Genomic DNA, 26,248 nt, shown 5'->3' on the forward strand with positions numbered 1-26,248 from the left:
CTCGCTGTGTGTTTAACAGACTGAATTCCGTGGTCGCAGCCCGGGCAGGCTGTCCCTGGGGGAGGGAGGGATGCTCCAGGCAGCTGCTTGCCTTTGCTTCCAGCCCAACAGCCCAACACACGTCCCAGCTCACTGGCGTTTCTGCCCTTCTCCTTGAAGGCTGCTGCATGGGCTGAGCCGTTTTTTTCTCCAGGCGCTGTGGTCCGCTGCCCGGAGGGCTGCAGAGAGCCCTCGTTGGGTTCCTGCATGGCAAACGGTGCTTTGCCGGGCTCACCAGCACTGTCAGCTCCACAAACACTCACTGCCACTATCCTGAGAGCGGTGGTGATGCTTGAGGTCCTTCTCGTACAGGGGGGATGTAAAGTAGGGGAGGATGGGATGCCTTAAAACCAAAACCCAGGGGTGCAGGGGAGTGAAAAGAGCCCATTTTCAAAACGGCCACCCAGATGCCTCCAAGGGAAAGTCCATTTGCTTCACGGAGCCCCACGTGCCAGATCGCAAACCAGGGAGAGAAGGTATTCGAATGAGACGGGACAGGTCTGGCGGGGCTGGGGGTGAAAAACCGATGCAGAAGGACACTCAAATCCTGGCAATCAGGCTTACGAGGGCCGCGTGCAGCTGGATCACCGGGAGCACGCGGCTTAGAGCTGTCAGACAGACGATGCCTCCCGGAAACCGAGCACCCCGTTCTTTTGCTGGCACGGCGTTACCGCTTGCAAGACTTTGGGATCTACCTGAAAGAGCAGAGCGAGCTTTTTTTACCACTACGTCACCACTGAGTGCAACGCTCTAAAGCCGAGCTCCTACCAACCAGAAGGAGGTTTCATAGAGCCTGGGAAACTCAGAGAGTTTCATGCCTGGGAAACTCAGAGCATCCCTCCCCTCTCTTCCACCCAGGCCAGAAAACAAACTTCTTTGAGCGCAATGCGGCAGTATCGGTCTTTCAGGTCAACTATCTAACAAAGTACTGTTGCGCTGTTCGAGCCTGCCGGATCGCTGGCTGATGGTACTCACTGGTCTATTTTATGTGCCGCAATCAGATATATTGGCCCTGTGGACGCTTCGGGGCAGTTTGGTTATTACTCAGGGGCTGACAGAGGCAATACATCTCCCGTTAATGGAAGCAAACGCAATACAATTCATAAGCAAAAATGAAGCTAAGCAGGAAAGGAAGAAAATTAAAAAGACGCGCCGGCCTGATGAATATGTATCTGCTAAGAACAGTGCAGTTTTCTAGCTGAGCGAGTTTAGCTGACTTTGGGATTCCGTGAACTCCAAGGCCAGCACATCTGCGACAGAAATATAACCGACACGGTGATCTTACCCTGCTGTTTTGGAGTGCGGTAACAGCAATATATCACGGAGGCAGCTGACAGGGGACGCAGGAAGGCGGCGCAGAGCCAGGAGCGGGAGACGGTTCAGCAACAGCACGTGCTTGATGCTCGCGACAGCTCTGTCTTGTTGTCACCCACGTGGCCTGTCCCGCTCCGGTCACTGCCCATTGAGCTTTGGGTGAGCAGGACTGGGATGGCAAACTTCCCTGCTCCTCCACAGAGCTCTGGCAGCCAGACAGACGGACGCTCTGCATGCCTGAGTCCCTACGGCCACTTCCACAGCCACGATCCCGAGTGCTACAGGGAATACGCGCAGGGAGACATCACGACTACAGCAAGCAGGAGGTAATAGAAAGAGAACTTCATTTAAAAAAAATATTTCAGTAAATTCCACTTCCCTGTTTTACAGCATACAGACACAGAGGCACAGCGAGGCTTTTGGCCACTGCAGAGTCCATCTGGGCTACTGCGGTACTTCCAATGCTCCTCTCAGGGCAGCGAAAACCTTCCAGAGGCTGCTCTGGCAGGTCAGCACCGTTAGCTCCGGTTTCTTCAAGGAGGTCCCAACGTACAGGAGGAATAAGGGCTGAATCTTCAAGGCCCGAATGCCCTCAAGCGTTCAGAAGAGACATGGGAGTATTCACACTGCACAAACTTCAGATATCTAACGTGGATCATCTACAGGGAGCCTCGGTCTACACAGCCTACATCCCCTTGAATAGAGAAGCTGAACGTCACAGGTTGGAGAACCTGGGCTTTGTGTCAAAGACAGACAACAGGGACACCTCCCCTCCCCAGAGTGATGTAAAAACCTCGGGTAGTCCTCACACCACACCAGTGGTGGGCTAGCCCCAGGAATGCATGGCTACATGCTATCGCACAGTCCAGACAGTGGCATCAGCACGGGCCCTGGGCTCAACACCAAGAACTGCCCCTCAGAGGAATCCCTTCTCGTCTTTGCGGCTTTGGATTAACCTGGTTTGGGATAACAAATGTCACAGAACCACAGAATGGTTTGGGTTGGAAGGGACCTTAAAGCCCACCCAGTGCCACCCCCTGCCCTGGGCAGGGACACCTCCCACCACCAGCCCAGGTTGCTCCAAGCCCCGTCCAGCCTGGCCTTGAACTCCTCCAGGGATGGGGCAGCCACAGCTTCTCTGGGCAACCTGCACCAGGGGCTCACCACCCTACAGTGAAATTTTTTTTCCTGATAACCCAGTCTCCTTCCATCCCTGCATCACCGTTGCTGTGGAAAGGGGAACCGGAGCTGGGTCAGTGCTGGCAGGGCGTTTATCTGACTCTGGAACTTGATCTTGGACCAACATGGCCCAAACTGAAGATCAAAATGGTGAAATTCCACTGCACCAAATAAAACCAAACCAGCTTCAGCAAGGACCTGGGAGACCACTGCAAGCAGACAGCTCCAGACAGCAAGGGAGCGGGAGGGAGTCCCTGCAGGTGCTACTCAGAGCTGCTGAGCTCCTGGTGGGACGTGGGATGATGTGCTCGATACCGCCAAGACCACAGTGATTGCTGCAATGCTGCTGGGATCTCTCTGTACACTCCAGGAGGGAGCCTGGAGCTTTGGGCCAATGTCATTTCTTCTTTTACGACCAAAAGAGATGGGGGTGCAGCACACAAACCCCCCTTGCTGCGGACAATGTCTTGCCACGCTCCAGGAAACAATGCACCAACATCCCAGAATCACAGACTGACAGGGTTGGAAGGGACCTCTGGAGATGATCCTGTCCAACCCCCTGCCAGAGCAGGGTCACCCACAGCAGGTGGCACAGGAACACGTCCAGGTGGGTTTGGAATGTCTCCAGAGACAGAGACTCCACCACCTCTCTGGGCAGCCTGTGCCAGGGCTCTGCCACCCTCACAGGAAAGAAGTTCCTCCTCGTGTTGAGATGCACTTCCTATGGTCAAATTTGTGGCCGTTACCTCTTGTCTTGTCGCTGGGCACCACTGAAAAGAGCCTGGCCCCATCCTCCTGACACCCACCCTTTAAGTGTTTATAAGCATTGATAGGATCCCCCCTCAGCACTCTTTTTTCCAGACTGAACAGCCCCAAGTCCCTCAGCCTTTCTTCATCAGAGAGGTGTTCCAGTCCCCTCATCATCTTGGTAGCCCTTTGCTGTCCCCTCTCCAGCAGTTCCCTGTCCTTCTTGAACTGGGGAGCCCAGAACTGGACACAGCACTCCAGATGAGGGACAGATCTCCACACATCTGAGGACCTTCTGGATCCCAAGGCAGAGGAGACTCCTCCAAGGCACCAGAGGAAGCAAGCCGATGGACTAGCAATAAAACCCCTCCTTTCATACGCATCAGCACAGCTCTCTGGAACAATCCTAATGCGGCAGTATCACTGGAGCCCTGCACCAATATCCTCACTCCCAAGAAAAACCTGCACCAGCAGTTCAGAGACTCGGTCTCTTGAGCTCCCGATACGAAATCGCCGTTCTGCAGGATCCAACGGGGAAATTTTTGGCAGTACATCCACAGATTGCTTCACTGTGTTGTCGGTGAAGCTATAAGCCAGACGGTTTCACTCCAAAGGCAGACGGCAAGAATAAATAACCAGTTACACTTTATTCTACTATTCCACAGCTAAAACGAGTTCTTTAAAGACGTAACTATTCTGGGAAATTTTTGTCATTTCTCCCTTCATTCCTGCTGCACATCAAACTATAAAACCAGAAAAATATTGTGAGTTATTCCTCCCAGGAAATTAAAATAGGCTGTCGAAGAGGTTTCCTCACAGTCCTGCTCTAGCCCACAGGGGAAAAAAGCACTGCTGGTTAAAAGGATATGCTTCATTACCCACCCCTGCAGGCTACTGCTGCACGCGTATGAGCCTCAGGACCCCGCAGGAGCCAGGGGTCGGCCAGGGCTCACATCTCCTCCATAGGACAGCAGCTGAGTCAGAGCACAGGGAACTCCCGTGGATGCTAACCAGGACAGAAATAAAACACATACAGTGCCGTGAACACGATATTGCAACGCTTCTGGCTGAACGTCAGCTTCAGCCAGGCTGCAACTGGCAGGTGGCACAAAACACAGCGAGCGGCTGTATGAGGAGACAGCACAAAACCTCCAGCTCTTCCACCCTGGCGTTGCTACAGCGTGAAGCAACGTGACACGGGAGGGGACAGCCCACCACGGCTCACGGCTACAGAAGTGATCTCTATGCAAGAGCCCAACCATAAATACTTGCAGATCCTGCTTCCCCCTTCCCTCAGCCCCTCCATAACAAGAATCTGCTAGATCTCCGCCAGCCTGAATAAGAAAACGCCGGTCTTGAAACGCTGGGCACCACCAACTGTTGGCCAAATCCCCGACTTGGTTTTGCAGAGGGAGAAGGCGATCCATGGAAAGGAAATCGCTGCTCAAAGTGGAGAGAAAACCAAAGACAGAGCTGGCAACAGAAGTACCGGAATGACACCCAGATTGCATCCTTCTAGTTCAGGGCACTTTGGAGAAAAAGGCAGCGCCAAAACGAACATCTGCTTCTTTCCATAAATAACCGAACCCACAGCGAGCTGCGGGACGGACCACAGCTGCCGCTGGAGATAGTGCCTGCTGCCAGAAACCAAAGTGCTCTGTAGTAACCTCTCATTTGGAGGGGGACCAGCTTGGTTCCCCAGCTGAGTTGGAGATTTGCGGGAATAAAAAAAAACCCTGTTACCTCCTGGCCCAGCAGCTGCTGGATCAACACCACCAGCAGCTTCATAACCTGGACATCTTGAAGACCACCTCCATCGGCTCAGAATTAACACATGACACTGAGGAGTAACTACCAGGCACTGACAGCAGAGTGATGACTTGTCAAGGTCAGCGCAATGGTAACACATCCTTGTCCTCCCTTTCCTCTGGTTTCCATTTCCAAGGAGTCAGCTCCCACGTGTCTGCAATGTGACTAACGGCTAATCTGGGGTGGGGAGGATGCAGCAGAAAGCAAGGACTTTGTCCTCTGGTAGCCACCTGTGCTTCTACCGCGGCTGCTTCTGCTGACACATCATGTGTATTTGCAAAAATAAATTAAACCAAATTTGCGATGCGCTCGGAAAGTCGGAGTTGCGTAACAGCTTGTTTCCCACAGGCTTGGACGGCTGCTCGGAGTGTTCACGGTCACGTGGCAATTCCAAAATCACTGCCGCCTCTTTCTTGTTATTATTTTCGTCCGTGAGTTAACCCTACACAGACCGCAGAGACCCGCTGCAGCTTCTGAAGACAGCAACATCTGAAAACACCGGCAGGTAACGGTTCGCTTAGACAGCAAAGCTTCTGCCCGAACTCTGCAAAGCCACCCTGAAAGCGATCCCAAGACTACTACCCCTCCATCAGCCTCCTAACCTCTGGAAGCAATTATTTCTTCCAGTCAGCAGTTACAAGGGTTTGATTCTTTCTGTAGGGTGCTCTCAGATGTCACGGGTGATAGGTGGGAAGAAGAGAGTGGCCACTTTTGGCCAGAAGGTCTGTAAGGCAGCAAGGTCCCACCTTTGGGGGGCCTTTCCAGCAGATTTACATGGCAGTACAAGAAGAGTGTCTGTCCAAGCGAAAGGTTTTGGGGCCGTCACCAGAGAGAAGGTTACGGAAGTCAACGGCAGTGGATTTTTAGGTTCTACATTCGATACAGAGGAGAAAATGCTATCATTTGATGTAAAGACACCCATATGTCGGGGGGAAAGACAGACGTGAGCTAAACGCTGAATGTGAAACTGATTGTTCCATAAATACTGGAATTAATGGAAATCAAAAGACTGATAATGCTGGACAAGATAGAAGCAGAGAGACTCGTGTGGCAGACCACTTACATTCAAGCCCTAGAGCAAACCATGTAACACGAAGGCAGCCATTTAGGAAAGGATTCCACTCAAGACTAGGGGCCAGGCTACGCTTTATGTCCGTACATCATCACATGGAGCACACGGACTCGGTGCTGGGGACAGCCAGACTTCTGGACCTCACCTTAATGCTCTTCAGGAGCTCAAAAGCGGGTTAAGCTAGTGGTGGAGACACAGTCCAACCGTGGTTAAACAGGAGCCCTGGAGGACGTTCCAAAACCCGCTCTGATGCACCGCTGGATGCTCTTAACGCTCAGCTGATCAGCTCCCACACTCTGTGATATTCCTACTGCTCTGGCACGATCCCTTGGTCACACCACGCTGCTGTCAGCTACAGTGGTGTGAAACCACAGCTGTTCTGACACTGGTGGCTCTCAGCCTTATAGGGGCTATAGGAGTAACCACCAGAACACCATCCCCTTCCTTGAAAAATATTAGGTTCACTTATTTTAATAAGAAAAAAAAGGAGGTTGGGCTTATTCCAGGGTTTACTCCAAAGATGAGAGGGGATTTTGGGCTGCTCAGCCAGCAGGCACTCTTCGTCTCAGACCAGGCAAATGCTCTGAATCAGGGCTTTGGCTGGTCGAAGGATGTGAGACTTGTTTCTTGCATAAAGAAGAAAGCAAAATATTTTGATTTCTATTGCACGTAGGTACTGCAAATGTCTGTTTAAACCTGCCAGTCTTGTGTCCAGGCTCACAGACGACACTGGAAGGGAGATTCAGACCCAGCGTTAAGTCCTAGTTATGTGAAGGGATTGGTATTTCTGGGATTAATTTGAATTTGGCCTCCTTTCCATGGAGGACCATTTCATTCTTCAGGTCAGTATGTGAACTGACAGTGCTCTGATATGCTCTGTTAATCCCCATACAGTATGCAAGGTGTGCCCTTACATATAACAATCGATACCTCCGAACGCTGGAAGGACACTTATTAAGTGCCCTTAATTTACAGCCCTTGCAGCAGCTTGGCTTTAGGCAGGCTCTCGCTGCCCGTCAGGAGCCTGCAGGATTCAGAAATGCTTTTTGCAACCAGCTCTCCCAGCCTCACTAGAAACCTGATGTTTTTCCCCTCTTTGCACATCGAGCCAGCTGATGCCGGGATCTGCCAAGTGACCTCATCCGACGAGGAGGTTCTCGGCTATCGCTTACCACCGGCTCGATGGTGAAGATGTCATCGGAGAAAAGTATGGAGTCTCCTTGCACCTTTGCTCTCTGGTTCTGGAAGGCGCGGGAGAGAAGGGAAAGGCGTTCTCGGAGAGCGGGGTCCACCGAGCACTCCTGGAGGAAGTAATCCGTCTGGTCCTCTTCCTGCCTCCGCAGCCTGTGACACAGCCTGCGGCCACCGGGAGAGACAAACCAAGCAGATAATTTAATAAGCAACATATTCGCAGAGACTGTCGTGTAAGCACAGGGGCAGCAACGCACACGGGGAGGAACAGCCCCTGCAGCTCAGCAAGGGGCCGACCCCGAGCCAGGGGGTCCCAAACCCATCAGAATATCACTTGTTCTACCCTGGCAGGGCAGGTGGGTTTACTCCACGCTTATAAACTAAGAAGCACAGAATGGTTGGGTTGGAAGGGACCTTAAAGCCCACCCAGTGCCACCCCCTGCCCTGGGCAGGGACACCTCCCACCACACCACGTTGCTCCAAGCCCCGTCCAGCCTGGCCTTGAACCCCTCCAGGGATGGGGCAGCCACAGCTTCTCTGGGCAACCTGGGCCAGGGGCTCCCCACCCTCACAGCAAACAATTCCTGCCTCAGATCTCACCTAAATCTCCCCTCTTCCAGTTTAAACCCGCTCACCCTTGTCCCATGGCTCCCCTCCCTGCTCCAGAGTCCCCCCCCAGCTTTCCTGGAGCCCCTTTAGGGCCTGGCAGGGGCTGGAAGGTCTCCCCGGAGCCTTCTCTTCTCCAGGCTGAACCCCCCCAGCTCTCTCAGCCTGTCCTCCCAGCAGAGGGGCTCCAGCCCTCCCAGCATCTCCGGGGCCTCCTCTGGCCCCGCTCCAACAGCTCCGTGTCCTTCTGCTGTTGGTGCCCCAGCGCTGGAGGCAGCACTGCAGGGGGGGTCTCACAGAGCGGAGCAGAGGGGCAGAATCCCCCCCCTCCCCCTGCTGCCCACGCTGCTGGGGATGCAGCCCAGGCTGCGGGGGGTTTCTGGGCTGCCAGTGCACGTTGTGTTAATGTTGAGCTTCTCATCCACTGACACCCCCAAGTCCTCCTCAGGTTTTTTGAAAGCTTAGCAGCCCTCAAGAGAGCAACCTGGCTCAACAGCCACTGCCACAACTGATGGAGAATTCACCAACCACCTCAATTGGCTTCTCCTACCATGGAGCTGCTCATGGGAGGCAGAAAAAGATGAAGGAGCACCCACTGCAGTGCCTCACTGGGAAGGGGGGAAGCGGCTGGGTTTCAGCTGCAGGTTACTAGCATCACTCTATTTTCTTCCCTTTTGGACCTGCAGAGATAAGCAAACAATATCTGCTCTCTGTTCCCTACACTGCCTTCCCACCAGCAGATCCTACGGCACTTTAAAAAGAAAACTAATGAATTCAGGCATCTCATCACCTCGGTAAAATTAAGAGTTTCACATGCATGAAAACAGAAACCCTGAGCGAGGAAGGGACTTTGCCTAGCGTCACCCAACAAAGAAGCCAGGACCAGCACCCCTGAATCCAAACCCTTAAGTCCAGCCTTGAACCACCCTCTCTTTTTCCTTTTTGGCCTTCTCTGCAGAGCTTTGACACAGTTCATCTCTCCCTTACTTGGTAGCTGTAGCAGAAATCATTTTAGTGTTTAAAGATCACAACCAAGAGATGAGAAGGGAGCACTGCCACAGAGCAGTTGCGCCCTAGCTGGCATATTGCTGTCCCCCCTTCACGCTCCAGTCCCCTGGCCATGAAGAACCAGCAGGTGACATCTCCGGGGTGGGGGACGAATGGAAGGCTCCACATGCAGTGAATCCGGGCAATGTAATATAAACAGGATAGCGATCATCACCCGGCTGAATTCAAATACAATTAGAGGGGAAATACGGTCCTGGCCGTTACTCGCTGCACACAGACAGAGCCTGGGGCAAATGCTGTCACCAGCACCAAAAATACTCGCTTTGGCTAGCTCCCCGCGGAGCGCGATAGGAAACGTTTCTCCGCGGCTGACCTACAATGCTGAGCTTTGTAGGGGGGCTTCCAGCCACTGAGATGAGCAACCCTCAACTCAACCTCCACCAACGGACGATAATTCCACCCTTACATTCCAGAAAGTCCTGCAGGAGAAAGAACAACCCCCTGGGACAGACCTTCTAACGATCCAGGTCTTTTTAGATCCTGCACTGCCTCTCCCCATGAAAGTCCTTCCTGCTCTGAGATCTCAAAAGCTTCTCCAAGAGCAGGACAGTGGCCTTGGAGCTACAACCATCCCTAAGACTTCCAAGTAAGGAAGAACAAAACGTCCTGGTCAGTGTCTAGGACACAAACTGGTATGAGATCAAATGTAATTGGGGGGGGAAAAAAAAAAAAAAAAAAAAAAAGAGGTTGAACACTGTGGGGAAACCTGGTTGCTTCTGAGGGGAAAGAGGATCACTCAGGGTCCAGACTAAGACAGGCAGGTGGGAAGAGATGGTGAAGGAATGGTCTAGGGAAATGCCAGGCGAAGGTCATGAGATTTTCTTTTAACACACTGAGCCTACACGGAAGTCACACACTGTGTAATTAAAAATAGAGAACAGTGGAAAACTAGTTTTGGCCTTCAAGGCATTTCTGACCTAATTACGTTGAACTTTATTTGCTCAGAAGCCCTTAAAAAGTGCTCCCATTTAAGGCGTTTTCCCGATCAGCTATGGGTGCAGACTAACTCCTATACACCTACGTCCGTCCAAGTCAAAGAAGTCACACAAGGACTCCCTAAATCACCCAAGCTTTAAAGTGTAATTTCTAATTCACCCCCTGCCCCCGGGATGTAAGTGTTTCTCTGCTGCCTGAAACAGGAATTCCAAAGCTTCACCAAAGACGCCCTTGGAAGATCCTGCCCCATCTCCCATCACCATGAAGACATGGGTTGCTGAAGCCCGAATGGGCTCTGCCCTACCTTCCCTGCAGAACCCTCCACCTCCAAACCCTCCCCAGCCTCTAAGGAAGGGCACAAATACCTCCTTGTGCTGGAAACCAGGGCAGCGCAAGGCAATTCAACATCCTACAGCAGGACGGCCTCAACTTTCTGGGCCAATGAAGCCCTCTACCCTGCGCATCACTGCAAAAGGAGCCTGCCATCTTATCAAAGCCGGAGTGGAAGAACCTGCAGCAACTATCACAATAGTTACATTTCCAGCAGCTACACTAAGTCCCGGGTAACGAGTCTTAACACTTTCCTCAGCCTCATGGACCCTCTGGAGCCCAGGGATCTCTGGAGTTCAGTGGTTTGTGATCCCACAAAACACACATTTGCTATCCAGTCATCGCAATCAACCTTTCCTCCCCAAAACGTCATCCTCAGCTGGAGTATGGGTGGAACTGTTTTGGGAAGTGCTGAGCTCCATTACCCTGAAGCTCAGGGACACATCCCTGACACCGTGGAGGGTTTACTTCTCCTAAACTACGCAAAAAGCACACACCCCCCCGCACCCCCCGAAGCCATACGTTAGTTTTCCCCTTGGGCAGTGTATCTTACTGAAACGAATCTTTCCAACAAACCTCAGCTTCTGCTGATCCTCCTCTTCCTGAGTAACAAAAGCCTTCCACTGGAAGTGGGCTATGATTTCACTCCGATTGTGGATGACCACGGACCTGTGGTTTGACAGTGCGAGGTAGGTCTTCTCAACCGTCAAGGAGTTCCTGTCTAGCCTGATGTTGACATCTACAGCTGCTCCATAAAGGCTTGTGTGAATATCTTCGCCTGGAACAAAGCAAAGGGGAGTCTTTGCTCATCTCACTTGCCGGTGGAAGTACAAGAAACAGAGCAAACCACAGGTAACAGAAGAAAGCGTTACAGCAGTTCCCGAGAGCTGCATGTGTGCTGCATGAGGATGTCCCGGACACCACCTTAAGTGCCATATTCCTGGGGGTGTTTGTAGAGATTTATCCCCAAGGGGGACAGTATTGACAGTAAGATTTTTCGGCTGTGCCCAGGTGGCCTTTGGGCTGCCATCCCACTCAGGTCCCAGGGAAGTCTCCATAGGAGACATTCAGGTGACTCTGAGGAGTCCCACCTCAGTCGTGGCTCACCCTGGGGTCCCCTGCAGGCACACCACCAGTGTGGTGTCCCTCCTGATCCCTGGCTGCTGACAAACAAAGATGCCTGGGGGCATGCAGGAAGAAAAGGGAGATTCAGAGGAACGAGTGGAGTGACAGCCCACGGCAGGATGGGACACAGAGGAGAACGTCACTGTGTTGTAGCAGCAGTGCCATCGCCCGCTGTGCGTTTGTGAAGATACGGTCAAAATGAGACTGCTGGCACATGGCCCACACCAATGTGCCCATTACAGTCCAGCAAGTCCATTTCTTCAGCCTAGTCCTTTGCCTATGCCTGGGAGAACAAGTCTACACTGAGCGTTCCCCAAGCTATTCAATGACCTCCAGAGCGAGGACATCTTTGGTTTCCGCCTCAGACCAAGCCGAAGAGGAGAGCACCCATGGCCACGCACATAACTGATTAACAACTGGAGTCTTGCTGGAGTACCCGTCAGCATTTCACCCTCCAGAAGAGACTCTACCAAAGGCTCCCTCACTTCCAGAGCTTTCAAACCTTAATTTTTCCCAACCATGTAACTCCTGGGAGTCAACTGAGCTCAAACTTCAGTACCAAACCCACTCTTCCTATTGTGGCTGAGTGTTTCCCAGGTGAGATGCAAAGAGCGAACACCGGGGATGCTTTGGGGAAGGTCATGGCCACACGTAGAAACTATCATTTCTACGAAGCGGTGCTCAAAGCCTCAGAGCCAGCCCCAACTGACAAGCATGGCAAGCTGGCAGTATCCTGGCGAGCATCTCTCAGCATCTCCTCACTGCACAGGTTACAGCAAGGCCACCAGAGAGCCCTGCTTTTAAAAGGTTACCATGCAACAACACAAGGAGAGAGACAGATAGGTGCTGGATGGACTCCTTAAATCCAAAGCCGGCCAACACAGCAGAATCGCATTAATTCTGGGAAGAGAAAGCCCCCTCTTTGGAGGTGGGCTGGGGAATAAAGCAAGACTCACCCTTAACATAGTAGATCTGTCCAGTCATCTGTTCATTCATCTCCACACATGGAGAACTCAGCCTTCATGCCTGTGTAACCCTCAATTTCTCTGCTCGTAAGGGAGCCCGGGGTGGTAGGCATTTATGGCCAGAGATGAGTTACGTCGCGAGAAAACCAGCGACGTTTCCAACGACTGGACAATCTGCTTTCTACAGTGGAGAATTTAGCATATAAAAATAACTGAAGTTCAGAAGAGTTACGGCGGCGAGGTATGCTTTATAAGCGTTGCCTTTCCCCTCCACTGAATCCTCGGCATCCCTTGGCAAGCAGAGGAACCGGGACCCAAGAAACAGGAGACGTGCACAGTGCTTCAAGCACGTACAGCTTGGGCTTGTGGAAACCCAACTTCATGCTCTACAACGATCAAGACAACGAAGTGCTACAAAATAAACACCGTGAAAACTATCGTCTCACCAGCTAAACTCATGGCCGCGTGGGTCTGGAAATATCGGGTATAGTTCCTGATGTCAAAAGCCAAGCTGAAGCATTTGAAATTAAATACAGAAAGAACGATTAAAAGTACGGAGCAGTTTCTCTATGAAGACTGAGTAGGATTCCTCAACCTAGAAATCACAGGGGAGAGGTTTGTAAAAGCATGAATAGCCTGGGAAGCGTGAGTAAGGAAAAACTTGCCATAAAACAGGAACCTGATGGCCTGAAATAATGTTATTAGTCAGAAATTACACAAAAGTGGCAGTAATTTCCCAGGGAACATTCCCGCCTTTGGAACACAGGAGGCTGTAGAGGCTAACAGCTATAAATCCAGAGAGCAACCGGACAAATTCTTGTAAGATAAAACCATCAGAAGCTATTAAAACAGAGATGAGTTTAAAGCCTCCAGCACAGAAAAACGCTAGCTCCGGGGCCCCCGGGGGAGAAAGCATATGCGCAGCTTGTTTCTACATGCTTTGCTAAGCGTCCCCTACTGTGGCTCTCCTGGAGAGAAGCTGGGGATGCAGCCACCCTTCGGACTCTTTGGAAGGCCAGAGGGGTTTGCCGGAGCGCCTTCTATCCCAAAGAGAAGTATTTGACGTCATGCCGAATAGAAAAAGCCCCCCGAATTGGCCAGCGGAGCGGAGTGTGCACAGATGGCAGCGCATCGGGAGGAAGGCGCAGCTCTGTCTCCCAGGCAGATGAACCGACGCGGAGAACGGAGCTGTCGGGGCCGGCCAAGGGCTGCAGACTTCACGGTTCGGGTGCCAAATTCGATGCGACATTTCATTTAAGACTCTGGGCTGTTTAATATATAAGTTTTAAAAAAAAAAAAACCAACAACAAACCCAACCTCTGCGCTGTACCAGTGATGTAGCACTAGGCATTTCGCTTGACAGGGTAATGTCCGTGGTGTGCAGTTTGGGATGCTTTGCTGCCGTGACAGCACATGTAGTGAATTGAGATGTATCTGCCCTATCGTTATTTACACAACAGGATCTTATTACAGGCTGTCAATTCTCTCACTCTTACGCACTTTTGATACATTTCCTACCGACGGCAGGGCACAGCTCTCTCTGCAACTCAAAGCGATGCCTGAATTTGAAATTAAAAATTAGCCTTTTTGTACAGCAGTCGAGGTGATGCTTTGGGTCCAGCGCTCCTGAACGACGCCCTCTGGCACAGCAGAAACACCACTGGGTTTCATTCCACCTGCATGACTCTGGATGCAGGGATCTTAGTGCATCGTAACCTCTTGCTACCTCAAAGCAAGAAATGTAGTATCAGTTCATCCTTCCTGGGTCCTACTCTGCAGGGGGAGGAAAAAAAAAAAATCAAAAAAGGGCAATTTACAGAAGACCTAAAACACCTTTCTGAATTCTTCTAATTCACGATCATCCTGGTGCAAGGGGGAATAGCTTTCAGAGCCGCACAAATTGTTCTTAAACAGCAAGACAAGTTTTGTTTAGCCTGAAAGCACAGCTCAAGGAAGGGACAAGCAAACCCTCGAACAAGATCTCAAAACAAATTTCAGGTTTTCGGAAGGACGCTTTCCTCACATTCAGCAGCAGCGCTTTCCTCCACTGACTGCTGCTCTACACGTTAGGAAGCTGGTAGCCGGGTCGATTAGAGCGAACACAGAAACAAACCAGCGAAGTGCTGCATTTCACCTTCACGGAGACATAGCCTTCCTTTATCCCCGTCACTCCCTCTTGGCTGAATTTGGATTTCACATCTTTTCAGGGGCGCACGACGGACAAATTTGGAATGTTTGGGTGGCGCAAGAAGCAAGTTTAATTTCGTTTGCCGGGTTTGTCAGGAGACTGTGCCTTGCTCCCAGCTCTACGAGCGCAGCTGAAGAGAGGGAGGTCCTGCTGCTTCTCCGCTGACACTACAAGCAACGAAAGCTGAGCTCTTCGCTCGAACGGGTGTTATCGTACCTCCAGATCGATCGGCGATAAGCAATTCTTTTGCTCCTGCTGCTGTTGAACCCAATTGCCAGCATATTCTTGTTTTCCAAACAGCGCGCCAAGGACTGCTATTACCCCTTCGCCACTGGAGAGAGTCACTCCCCCAGGCTGAGGGGTCTCCGGAAAGCTAGAGATTTCACCTCCAGCTGGATCCAGCCCTCCCCACCATATGCTTTTTGCCCGTGTCTCCCGCAGAGCTGCCACCAGGTCAGAGGCAGGAGCGTCGCTCCCAGCCGGCTGGCTGTCGGGATGCAAATGGCATCACCTGCGAGGTGCCCTGCTCACCGCCACCCCGAGAAAGGCCATCTCTCAGCCCTCACACTCGTATTCCCAGGGCTAGAGCAAAGCACAGAGCGGCGCGGCCGCAGTCATTTTTAAGTGTTTCTCCGAGGCGGCGTTCACAAGCTGCCTTCGGACCGTGTTAAACCACCACGTTATTCACTCCAGCCCTAGGAGCAGCTCGTTAATAAACCTCACCATTAAATAACTGCTGCTGCCAACACGGCTGGTTCTAAAGAATCATTCTCGGGCTACAACAAAGCTCTAAGCATCTAATCATTACTACAGCCATGATTATCACTGTTAATGGCTAGAAGGTGTTGGCATAGAATTGCCCAGGTTGGAAGGGACCTTTCAGATCGAGTCCAACCATCAACCTCACTGACAAAACCCACCACTACACCATGTCCCTCAGCACCACTTCACCCGGCTTTTAAATCCCTACAGGGATGGTGCCTCATGGTCCAGGCCTCAGCAAAGCACCCATCGAGCCCACACAGCACATCGTAAAAAGAGGGGTTTTACCCCAAAGGCACTGCAAGGAACCCATAAGACAACGGTTGGGAAGGAAGAGGGAGGTGGAAAGGAATGATGATCTGAGGGAGGGAGACCCTCTGCTGGGAGGACAGGCTGAGAGAGCTGGGGGGGTTCAGCCTGGAGAAGAGAAGGCTCCGGGGAGACCTTCCAGCCCCTGCCAGGCCCTAAAGGGGCTCCAGGAAAGCTGGGGAGGGACTCTGGAGCAGGGAGGGGAGCCATGGGATGAGGGGGAACGGTTTTAAACTGGAAGAGGGGAGATTTAGGTGAGATCTGAGGCAGAAATTGTTTGCTGTGAGGGTGGGGAGCCCCTGGCCCAGGTTGCCCAGAGAAGCTGTGGCTGCCCCATCCCTGGAGGGGTTCAAGGCCAGGCTGGACGGGGCTTGGAGCAACATGGGCTGGTGGGAGGTGTCCCTGCCCAGGGCAGGGGGATTGGAGCCGGATGATCTTTAAGGTCCCTTCCAACCCGAACCATCGTGTGATTCTGTGAATGACCAGCCAGCAGTGGCCTACAAGAAAGGTTGCAGGCACTTCAGACAGCTCTCTAGCATGTTTTACATCTCATCTGCTTTTCAATTCAAACAGGCTCCTCACAGTGCCTCCTCCTGTAACGGAGCACCCAAAGTATTCCACATCACCTCCTCCGCACCGCGCTTAGCAAGATCCGTTCGCCTTGTTACAGGATGAAATACTCCAGCACGGGGGCTTTCTTCTGCCCAGCGTGAAGGCGCCTCGCGGGATTGTCTTGAAAAGGACAATGAAACAGTCGGATGATGAAAGACAGCGCTGCCGCATATATCCAGCATGCCGCGGGCTATTTTTAATCATTACTGCTCCGACAGTAACGATACGCTGGGCTACCTGACTGGCTGAAACATCGCTTTTTGGCCCACGGGGAAAACAGCGCAGGAACTTTCATTCTGATTGCCTGGCACAGACATGCCCAATATACCACTTAATAAATCAATCACCCTTCAAGCTGCCCTTCTGCTTCTCAGCAGATGCTGATTGATCCACAAGGAAAAAGAGGCTAATGAACGGTCAGCTCTGCCCTGAAACCCATCCAGAGTTAACGACGCTTAAGAACGTGTTAGCGATTTCCACCGATGATGGGGCAGACAAGCTGCGGTCGAGGATGACTTGCAACAAGAAATGAAAGCCACCTTCTTCCAGAAACCTTACCTGTGCTAAAAAAGGGATATGCAGAGTCACGCAGGTTTCTGTGCATAGCCGGGGATGGACAAAACGGCGAACAGGAGTTTTTAAACTTCCAAATGACCCTCCTGGTACCCACCCCCCCATCTGTGCTAGTATGCTTAACTCCATGGGTTGCTTCAGCAGGGTTTTTGTCGGGAGGGGCATTACGTAGCTGTGGGGCTATAAAATGGTTCAAAAAAACCCTTCAAGCACAAATGAAGCACGAACTTAATTCCCCTTCACCTGCCCTCAAAGTGATGGACCATCTGTCTTGAAACACAAGGCCCTGGAGAGGGGGCAAAGGCCATTCTCTGTTTGCAAGGAGTAGAATAACTTTATCTAAAAACAATATAAAAACCCATATCACTACTACAAGCAGTTCTAGAAAAAGGGGACAAAGACAGGAAACAGTCATTTCCTATTAGCTGTTTTGACATAACCGAACACTTTGGAGGCCAATTAGACTCACCCATCACTTTAATTGATTTGGACTATAAAAGCCTATAACCAATCAGTTGTATAAAGTGTTAGTTCCCAATCCTCGGTCTGTTGCAACGCTGCTGCTGTTAAGATGCAAAGTCAACACATAATTGCATGAACCCCTATTTACACCTTCTTTTGCCTACAATAGATACCTCCCTCCGCTCAACTTGAAGCAGACGCACAAGAACATAAAAATCAGAAGCAGCCACGCTGCTGGGAATTCCCACAAGTGAAGGAAGAAAAGCACAACCTGCACTCACCAGCTGCAACAAGCACAAAGGAAAGTCACAGAATCACACGATGGTTCGGGTTGGAAGCAACCTTAAAGATCATCTGGTTCCAACCCCCTTGCCCTGGGCAGGGACACCTCCCACCACACCATGTTGCTCCAAGCCCCGTCCAGCCTGGCCTTGAACACCTCCAGGGATGGGGCAGCCACAGCTTCTCTGGGCAACCTGGGCCAGGGGCTCACCACCCTCACAGCAAACAATTTCTTCCTATTACCTCATCTAAATCTCCCCTCTTCCAGTTTAAAACCGTTCCCCCTTGTCCCATGGCTTCCCTCCTTGCTCCAGAGTCCCTCCCCAGCTTTCCTGGAGCCCCTTTAGGGACTGGCAGGGGCTGGAAGGTCTCCCCGGAGCCTTCTCTTCTCCAGGCTGAACCCCCCCAGCTCTCTCAGCCTGTCCTCCCAGCAGAGGGGCTCCAGCCCTCCCAGCATCTCCGGGGCCTCCTCTGGCCCCGCTCCAACAGCTCCGTGTCCTTCTGCTGTTGGTGCCCCAGCGCTGGAGGCAGCACTGCAGGGGGGTCTCAAGAGAGTGGAGTGGCAGAATCCCCCTCCCTCACACTGCTGCCCATGCTGCTGGCGATGCAGTCCAGGCTGCGGGGGGTTTCTGGGCTGCCAGCGCACGTTGTGTTAATGTTGAGCTTCTCATCCACAGACACCCTCAAGTCCCTCCCCTCAGGGCTGCTCTCCAGCCATTCTCCGCCCAGCCTGGATTTGGGCTGGGGATTGCCCCGACCCAAGTGCCAAGTTTTTAAATGGCTGGTAGTCCAAAGAAAAATCTAGAGAGGCCTCTACAGCATCAGTGTCTGGCTTACACCTTAGGATAACATGAGAAACAAGATCTTCTTTCTAAACTCACAGAATCAAACAAGTTTCTAAACATCTTCCATCACTAAACACAAGCTTAAAAAAAAAACCCACCTGTGTTGGTGCACTTCAGCAAAGCTTTGGAGCCGAAAGAGGCTGCTGCTTAGGAAGCAGATTTCCCCATGTCTTAGCATTTATAAGAACTACTATAATACTTCTATGATGCTAAATCTGCCTGGCGTTGAAGGAACAGAGAATTGCATGAAGACGAACAACTACAGAGGTGAAGAGCAACGGCCGTCAGAAGCTCAGGGGCTGCTGCCGTGACTTTTCGCTCAACGGTAACTTAACGCTACTCACAGTGACAGCAGAGCCCCGGTCAACACTCGCATGAGGCTAAGATGAAAACCAGAAACTGGTTTTGGTGTTCCCACCCTGGTACCCCGCACAAGGCAGGGACAACTCAGATAATTATCTAACGAGGCAGCAAGTTGGCTCAGGCAAGCACGGAGCCTCCTTCCTTCCACCTCCATTCTGGCTGCCGTCAGTACAAATCAAGAGCACTCAGCAACTTGTTTGGAGTGATCTCAGGAATGTAAAATGCAACACAACAAGGGCTAAACCTCAGTTAAACCCTGCTGCCTATCCACATCCATCAGCGGATTTACAAAGAGGAAAGAGAAAGGAAAAGGCTTGATCTAGAGGCTAAATCAATAGGATTTTCATTTTATTTTCAAACAAGTTCCTGGAAGCCACTGATTGCGATGCCAGGCTCGCGAGACAGATGACAACAGCCTGGGTGTAAAGGGGGTTCTTAAAGGAAAGAACAGCTACACAAAGGTGGTTGCATTCTCCGACGTCTACACAAACCCACAGATGAGTATCACGGCAAGGTGGTGCTTTTTTTCCCCAGGAGCTTTATCCTCATGGGTAGTCGAGATGATCAGAGGTGCTGGTACACCCACAGCACAGCCCCTCGTTCAGCCTCCAACAGCAATAAACAACCAGGGCTGGGATTTAATGAGTTTCCTGCATGCACTCAGTGACAACTAACACACCGCCAAGCCCTGCCATAGGTGGCAACCAGAGGGACCTGGACAGGCTGGAGATGTGGGCCCTTGCAAACCTCATGAAGTTCAACCAGGCCAAGTGCAAGGTGCTGCACCTGGGCCAGGGCAATCCCAGGCACAAATACAGGTTGGGCGGAGAATGGCTGGAGAGCAGCCCTGAGGAGAAGGACTTGGGGGTTTTGGTGGACGAGAAACTCAACGTGAGCCAGCAATGTGCACTTGCAGCCCAGAAAGCCAACTGCATCCTGGGCTGCATCAAAAGCAGCGTGGGCAGCAGGGCGAGGGAGGGGATTCTGCCCCTCTGCTCCGCTCTGTGAGACCCCACCTGGAGTACTGCCTCCAGCTCTGTAGTCCTCAGCACAAGAAGGACACGGAGCTGTTGGAGCGGGGCCAGAGGAGGCCCCGGAGATGCTGGGAGGGCTGGAGCCCCTCTGCTGGGAGGACAGGCTGAGAGAGCTGGGGGGGTTCAGCCTGGAGAAGAGAAGGCTCCGGGGAGACCTTCCAGCCCCTGCCAGGCCCTAAAGGGGCTCCAGGAAAGCTGGGGAGGGACTCTGGAGCAGGGAGGGGAGCCATGGGATGAGGGGGAACGGTTTTAAACTGGAAGAGGGGAGATTTAGGTGAGATCTGAGGCAGAAATTGTTTGCTGTGAGGGCGGTGAGCCCCTGGCCCAGGTTGCCCAGAGAAGCTGTGGCTGCCCCATCCCTGGAGGGGTTCAAGGCCAGGCTGGACGGGGCTTGGAGCAACATGGTGTGGTGGGAGGTGTCCCTGCCCAGGGCAGGGGGGTTGGAACCAGATGATCTTAAAGGTCCCCTCCAACCCAAACCATTCTGTGATCTACCAAAGTGAGCCAATTCAGCTAAACCCAGCACCAATTTTACCTGAAAAAAGGACTTCAGCATCCCAACAGGTTTACATTCCCCAGCTGGCAACCCCACCCTGATCCACACAGGAGTTTGACAGTCACTAATGTGGTTGGCAATTCCCCTTGGCCCATTTGCCTGGTGATGGAGCCTCTGCTACGGATGACCATCACCGTGGCCAAGACGCAGAGGCTGTGCTTCCCCCGCTGCCAGCCAAGCACACCCAGTTCTGTCGTTACCCATCCTCTTCACCAAACCCAAATGGCTCTAATACATCACGTCAAACTCGCTGTCATTCCACGGGTGACTAAAGAGCTCCACGTCAGCTCCCTAATTAGTCGTTTTTAAATCTGCCTTAATTTTTCCAGTGATCTCATGCCTCATTTTCCCCATTTGAGATTAAATGTCAGTGTTTTCTCAAGCTGGCAGTTATCACTCATGGCTCCAGAGGCTGCTGCAGGGCAGAAGAGCTGTCTGTGGTTAGACCAAGAAGGGCAGAGGCATCGCAGGGCATCCCATGTAGGGCAGAAGACCTGGATTCACCTCCAATACCCCCCTGCAACCCTGAACACTGCTGCCATGCTAAGTACAGTGACCCCCACTCACTTCTTTGAGATCTACTCAGGATCTTCTCTACAAGACACTGAGGGGCTGGAGCGTGTCCGGAGAAGGGCAACGGAGCTGGTGAGGGGTCTGGAGCACAAGTCCTGTGAGGAGCGGCTGAGGGAGCTGGGGGTGTTCAGCCTGGAGAAGAGGAGGCTGAGGGGAGACCTCGCTCTCTGCAACTCCCTGAAAGGAGGGTGCAGCCAGGGAGGGTCGGTCTCTTCTCCCAAGGAACAGGCGATGGGACAAGGGGAAACGGCCTCAAGTTGCACCAGGGGAGGTTTAGGATGGAGATTAGGAAAAATATCATCACTGAAAGGGTTGTCAAGCCTTGGGAACAGGCTGCCCAGGGCAGTGGTGGAGTCGCCATTCCTGGAGGCATTTAAAAGTCAAGCAGACGTGGTGCTGAGGGACATGGAGTAGTGGTGGGTTTGGCAGTGTTGGGCTGATGGTTGGACTCAATGATCTGAAAGGTCCCTTCCAACCTAGATGATCCTCTTATTTTTTTTTTAAGTCATTTTTTCTTCTTGCCTGGCCCCAAGGAAATCATTATCTATCCTACAAGCCTTTGTGCCAGCTCTAAGGAAGGGGAAGATCATGGACCTGCCAATCCCGTTCGCTCCAGCCAGTGACAGGGCCAGCAGCCCACACGGGCAGATAGTGCTCACCCCAAACAACCGCACGTCGCCTTCACTCCCTGGTGCTCAGCACTAAAATCCCCGCAGAGATTCCCCCCTTTAGTGCCCTGGGGACCCTGTACCTTCAGGGCCAGCCACCGAGCTCAGAGGAGGGGACAAGGCAGCCGGACCCTCCCCTGCCCCAGGGCAGGGCAAGCTCCGCCCCGCACCATCTCCAGTTCCTAGCGTGCTCCACTGGAGAAACCCATTTAGCTGCTCTCTTCTCTTGTACAGGAATAACCTGAATTTAGCAGAGAGCAAGTTTTGCTCCCCAGGGCTTAGGAGGGGAGACATTACTTCATCCGCTCCCTGCGGGGACAGTAACTAACCCAAAAATTCAGGAAAATTCATCTGATCTGATTGACAACTCCGGAGCCAGAGGCAGATGCTGCCCGCATCTTCTACCTGCCTTTGAAGTAATTAATCAAGGAGCCGAGGCTGAGCTCTCCCTTCTTTGCCCTGGGTGTGCAGAGCCGCAAAGGATGCTCTGAAGGTCTGTGATCCGCAGCAAACAAGCCCATGTTTGCTTTAGGAGGGCTTCCACTCAGGAACTGTCAAGCCCTCCCATAAATTGTGTAGGAAGTGGAGGGAAAACAGGGCATTAATCTGCCAAATACCCAGATGGTTCCTCAGCGGGCTTTTAGCACGAGGCTGGAGGCTTCCAGCGGGACTAAAATCACTGAGAACTATTCCTGAGCCGCATGTTACCTCTCTCCTGGGGAAGCTGCTTTCTGGGGCTCTGCACCAAGGGGAGGCAGGCCAGTGATGGAGTACATGTTCCCGCTCGAGGGGTGGCTCATCTTGGACATGCTGTCTCCTAAAATTCTCCTACGAGTTCTGTCTCTGATCTCTTCTCTCAAAGAGGGCGAGATCCTGCCCTCTGGCTTTGGCTTCTGCGTTAGCCTCACAGAGCCACCGAAAGAAAATGATCTGCATAATTACTCTTATCCCTGGCAGCAATGAAAGCATCTCAACGTGTAGTGTCTGTCAGTGAGGCACAAGCTCAGTGGGGCTTTGCTAATTACTGAAGTTCCCCTGTGCTGACAAAGAGATCCCAAGGGATGTGGCGACCACTGGGGAAAAACCGTACAGAGGAACTTCAGCACCGCTCAACCGAGCTCCTGGACTAGAAGCACGCTGGAGCACCATGCCACAAGGTCCACCAGGCACTGCAGGAATCCACCTACAAGCACAGAATCTGGTCCTACCCCTTGAAGACCACCCATCATACCATAGTAGGTACTTCTTAGAGACAGGAGTGGGGACTTGGGGAGCTCTGAGCAGAGAAGCGACCCTCCTGCCACAACTCCCAGCATCTCTCCAGCACCTCCTCTCTCTGGTAGGCTGCATTACTTGCATAGAGCATCTGCCATAGATGTTCTTGTTTCTGGGTGCTATGGGACTGGTGAGTTTGTTTTTCGCACCTCCGGCACAGCTCTGGGAAGCTGTCACACATCTCCTTAACCAGATGTCCCCAAGCAAATCTCACCCTCCCAACGCCAAGCCTGTGCTGTCTGTCAGGTTGCAACGAACGCTACGACCGCGGCCAACTGGGTTTGATGTACAAACAGCAGCGCTCAGGGCTACCAGCTTGGGAATCTCACCTGAGAACTGCTCAAGCGCTGAAAGAATATCTAAGCTTTATGAATACTGACTTGGTTGAGACCAGACTTAACTCTGTAAACTTATTTTCCCACATCCACATGAGTTGGGCCTAAAAGTCACCTGGAGAAGGGCCAAGCCACCAACCAGACCTTCAAGTGGTCCTATGTGCAGAACCCTTTCCAAACCAGTATGTGTGCTTGGCATGCAGACCTGAGAAATGCCGCCTGATGCCTTCACCTGATGTTAAAGGTGATGAATGGGGATGCACTGTAGCCCAGAACATCCCAAGTCACCCTCATTTCAGGATGGGCTGGGATTCTGCACACCCAGACACACCCGCGTGGAGGAAATGGAGGAGTCTGGGCCGAAAATAAATAAATAAATAAAGCGCTGAAGGTCACATTTTCATTGTAAATCGTTATGCTCTTAGCAGCAAAGACATTTCCTTCATGCGCATCTATAGAGTTTGTAGCAACAGGACAACCATCACATGCACAGTCTACCCAGGGGACAGCACCTATATTCCCAACCAGGACAGCCTAAGGGACACACAATTTAAATCAACCAATTAATAGGCAAAGGGAAAATTGTGACTTATTCACGTTGCGTGTGCTTCAAGCAATGCCAGGGACAGATTTCACCCAACTTCACCAAAAACTAAACCCAACATAACACACACCTGGATCCTGCGTGAAGTCGCACTGACAGCAACACGATTCATTGGGAACCACTGCAGCCGTGAGCTGAGCGAGTCAACACAGACACACAAGAACGCAAGGAAAACACCTCCCGACTGTCTTAAACTGCTATTTTGCTCTTAGCGCTTCTGTTTCATGACAACTGGGCTGCCGCGGGCTCTGAACAAGCAATGCAGCTGCTTTTTGTACGCCAGGCAGAGGGAGCCTGACTTAGTGCAGGACCAATTAGCCAGGGCTCGCCACCCGAGGTCGGGTGATACGGTCTGGTGCTCTGCACTACACCTGCAATAAGCAGCTTTTAAGACCGATTGATTAAATGCTTCACTTTCACTTTAGCAATTCATCTCAGTGGCCTTTTACTCATTCTGTATGCTTCAAAGCTAGAGAGATAATCCCTTAATTATTCCCTTGCTCTCCTTCTTCAACCGTGGCTTATTTAAAAATAACTACAGCCTCGTACCAATAGGCAGGAGTGAATCCCAGGTTCATCTCCCTGGTAGCTGCACATGGAGGTCGTTCATCTCGGGTAGATGTGGTCTGTCCACGCACATCGCTTTTGCAAAGATGAACCACAGAGGAACCAGGAGTTTCAGCAAAAACAAGACACAGGTTTTCCAAGCAAGCCATGAAGATCCTGGTCCTGATTATTCACTCAGACTTTTCATAGAATCATTCAGGTTGGAAAAGACCCTTGGGATCGAGTCCAACCATCAACCCCACTCTACAAAGTTCCCCCCTACACCATATCCCCCAACATCACATCTAAACAACTCTTAAACACTTTCAGGGATGGTGACTCCACCACCTCCCTGGGCAGCCTATTCCAGTGTCTGACCACTCTCTATGAGGAATTTTTTCCTAATGTCCAGCCTAAACCTACCCTGTTGCAGCTTGAACCCATTCCCTCTTGTTCTATTGCTAGTTACCTGTGAGAAGAGACCAGCACCAACCTCTCTACAATGGCCTTTCAAGTAGTTGTGGAGAGTGATGAGGTCTCCCCTCAGCCTCCTCTTCCTCAAACTGAACAGTCCCAGCTCCTTCAATCGCTCTTCATAAGATTTCTTCTCCAGGCCCTTCACCAGCTTCGTTGCCCTCCTCTGCACTTGCTCCAGCACCTCGACATCTCTCTTGTATTGAGGTGCCCAAAACTGGACACAGTACTCAAGGTGTGGCCTCACCAGTGCTGAGTACAGGGGGACAATCACCTCCCCACTTCTGCTGGTCACACTATTTCTAATCCAAGCCAGGCCCTAACCTCTGGTGCTACTACTGATTTACCCCAGAGAAAGGTCTAGCCCTCTGAATTTTATCCTAGAGCTTCTCTATATGCAGACAAACAGGGCACTTTTTGTGCTTCTCTACCTGAAACTTCATTAGCGCTTTCAGGAACATTATCCAAACCCATGAGCTTCTCAGAATGAGCACAAACCTCTGTGAATACATCATTAGCTGACAAATATTACACAAAGCTGGGATATCTCGAAGCTACAAAGAGCCTTTGGAAGATACAGGAGCATTTTTATAACTCTACAAACTCGAGACAACCAAGATGCTCACTGCTGGGCTAAAGCATCACTGTAGAACCCAGATTAGGACACCGCACTTCCCAGGACCAATCTTCGGGAAAAGGGACAAAACAAGCCTCTTTCAAGCAAGAGAAAATGCACACCAAAAGCATTCACGCAACTGAGAAAGTGTCTGGTTCAGCATCACAAGACACCTCTGCTGAGTCAAGGCTGACAGAAGCTTTTTAACGCACTTTTTTTTTTTAACATGGCACCTTTTTCCAGAGTTTTCCCCACTTCGTCTTGAAGTGACTTAAAGCTGACGGTATTTCTGTGGCCTGACCTTGCTTTCATACCCTGGTATAAATCTCGCACCTATTTTTGGGAGGCAGCGAGCGCTCCCTGCCAAATCCCAAGAGCCCTCAAGTCCTGATGTTGGGAAGTGTGGGACGTAGACGGGTAGAGGGCAACATGGAGACAAGGGTCTGTGGCACCACCACGGAGAAGCACGTGTGGGACAGAGGTGTGTATGAGACAGCGAGCACTAGAAAGAGTCCGATGGACACACACGCTCCCCATATTACGCGTCAAACAGCACTGCCTAGAAATAAAGCTTCACACAAGCATATGCACGCCACAATGGAGAATCAATATCCCTCCTTCTTCCACTCCGCAACTCCCAGCAAAACACAGGATTCCAAAAATGTCCTTCCTCTTTGATGGGATCAGCTTTAACAATCCCTTAATCGCCACCTATTTTCACTTTTATTTGAGGGAAAGCTGGGACAGGGGAGGTACACCTGGAGAGGGAATTACGGTGGCTGGGACAACA

General features: G+C 51.7%; 1 protein-coding gene across 1 annotated transcript in view; it reads right to left on the minus strand.

The window, feature by feature from the left end:
• The window catches only part of HYDIN (HYDIN axonemal central pair apparatus protein), a 188,174-nt gene that overhangs the window by 113,241 nt on the left and 48,685 nt on the right, over positions 1–26,248 (minus strand). The window contains exons 9-10 of the mRNA XM_074583386.1: positions 10,868–11,069; positions 7,333–7,516 (exon numbers count right to left, since the gene is read on the minus strand). Coding sequence (XP_074439487.1) covers positions 7,333–7,516; positions 10,868–11,069 — 386 coding nt within the window. The remainder of the gene's footprint in view (positions 1–7,332; positions 7,517–10,867; positions 11,070–26,248) is intronic.

This window comes from Larus michahellis, chromosome 4 (genome assembly GCF_964199755.1).
Source record: "Larus michahellis chromosome 4, bLarMic1.1, whole genome shotgun sequence".
Taxonomy (NCBI): Eukaryota; Metazoa; Chordata; class Aves; order Charadriiformes; family Laridae; genus Larus; species Larus michahellis.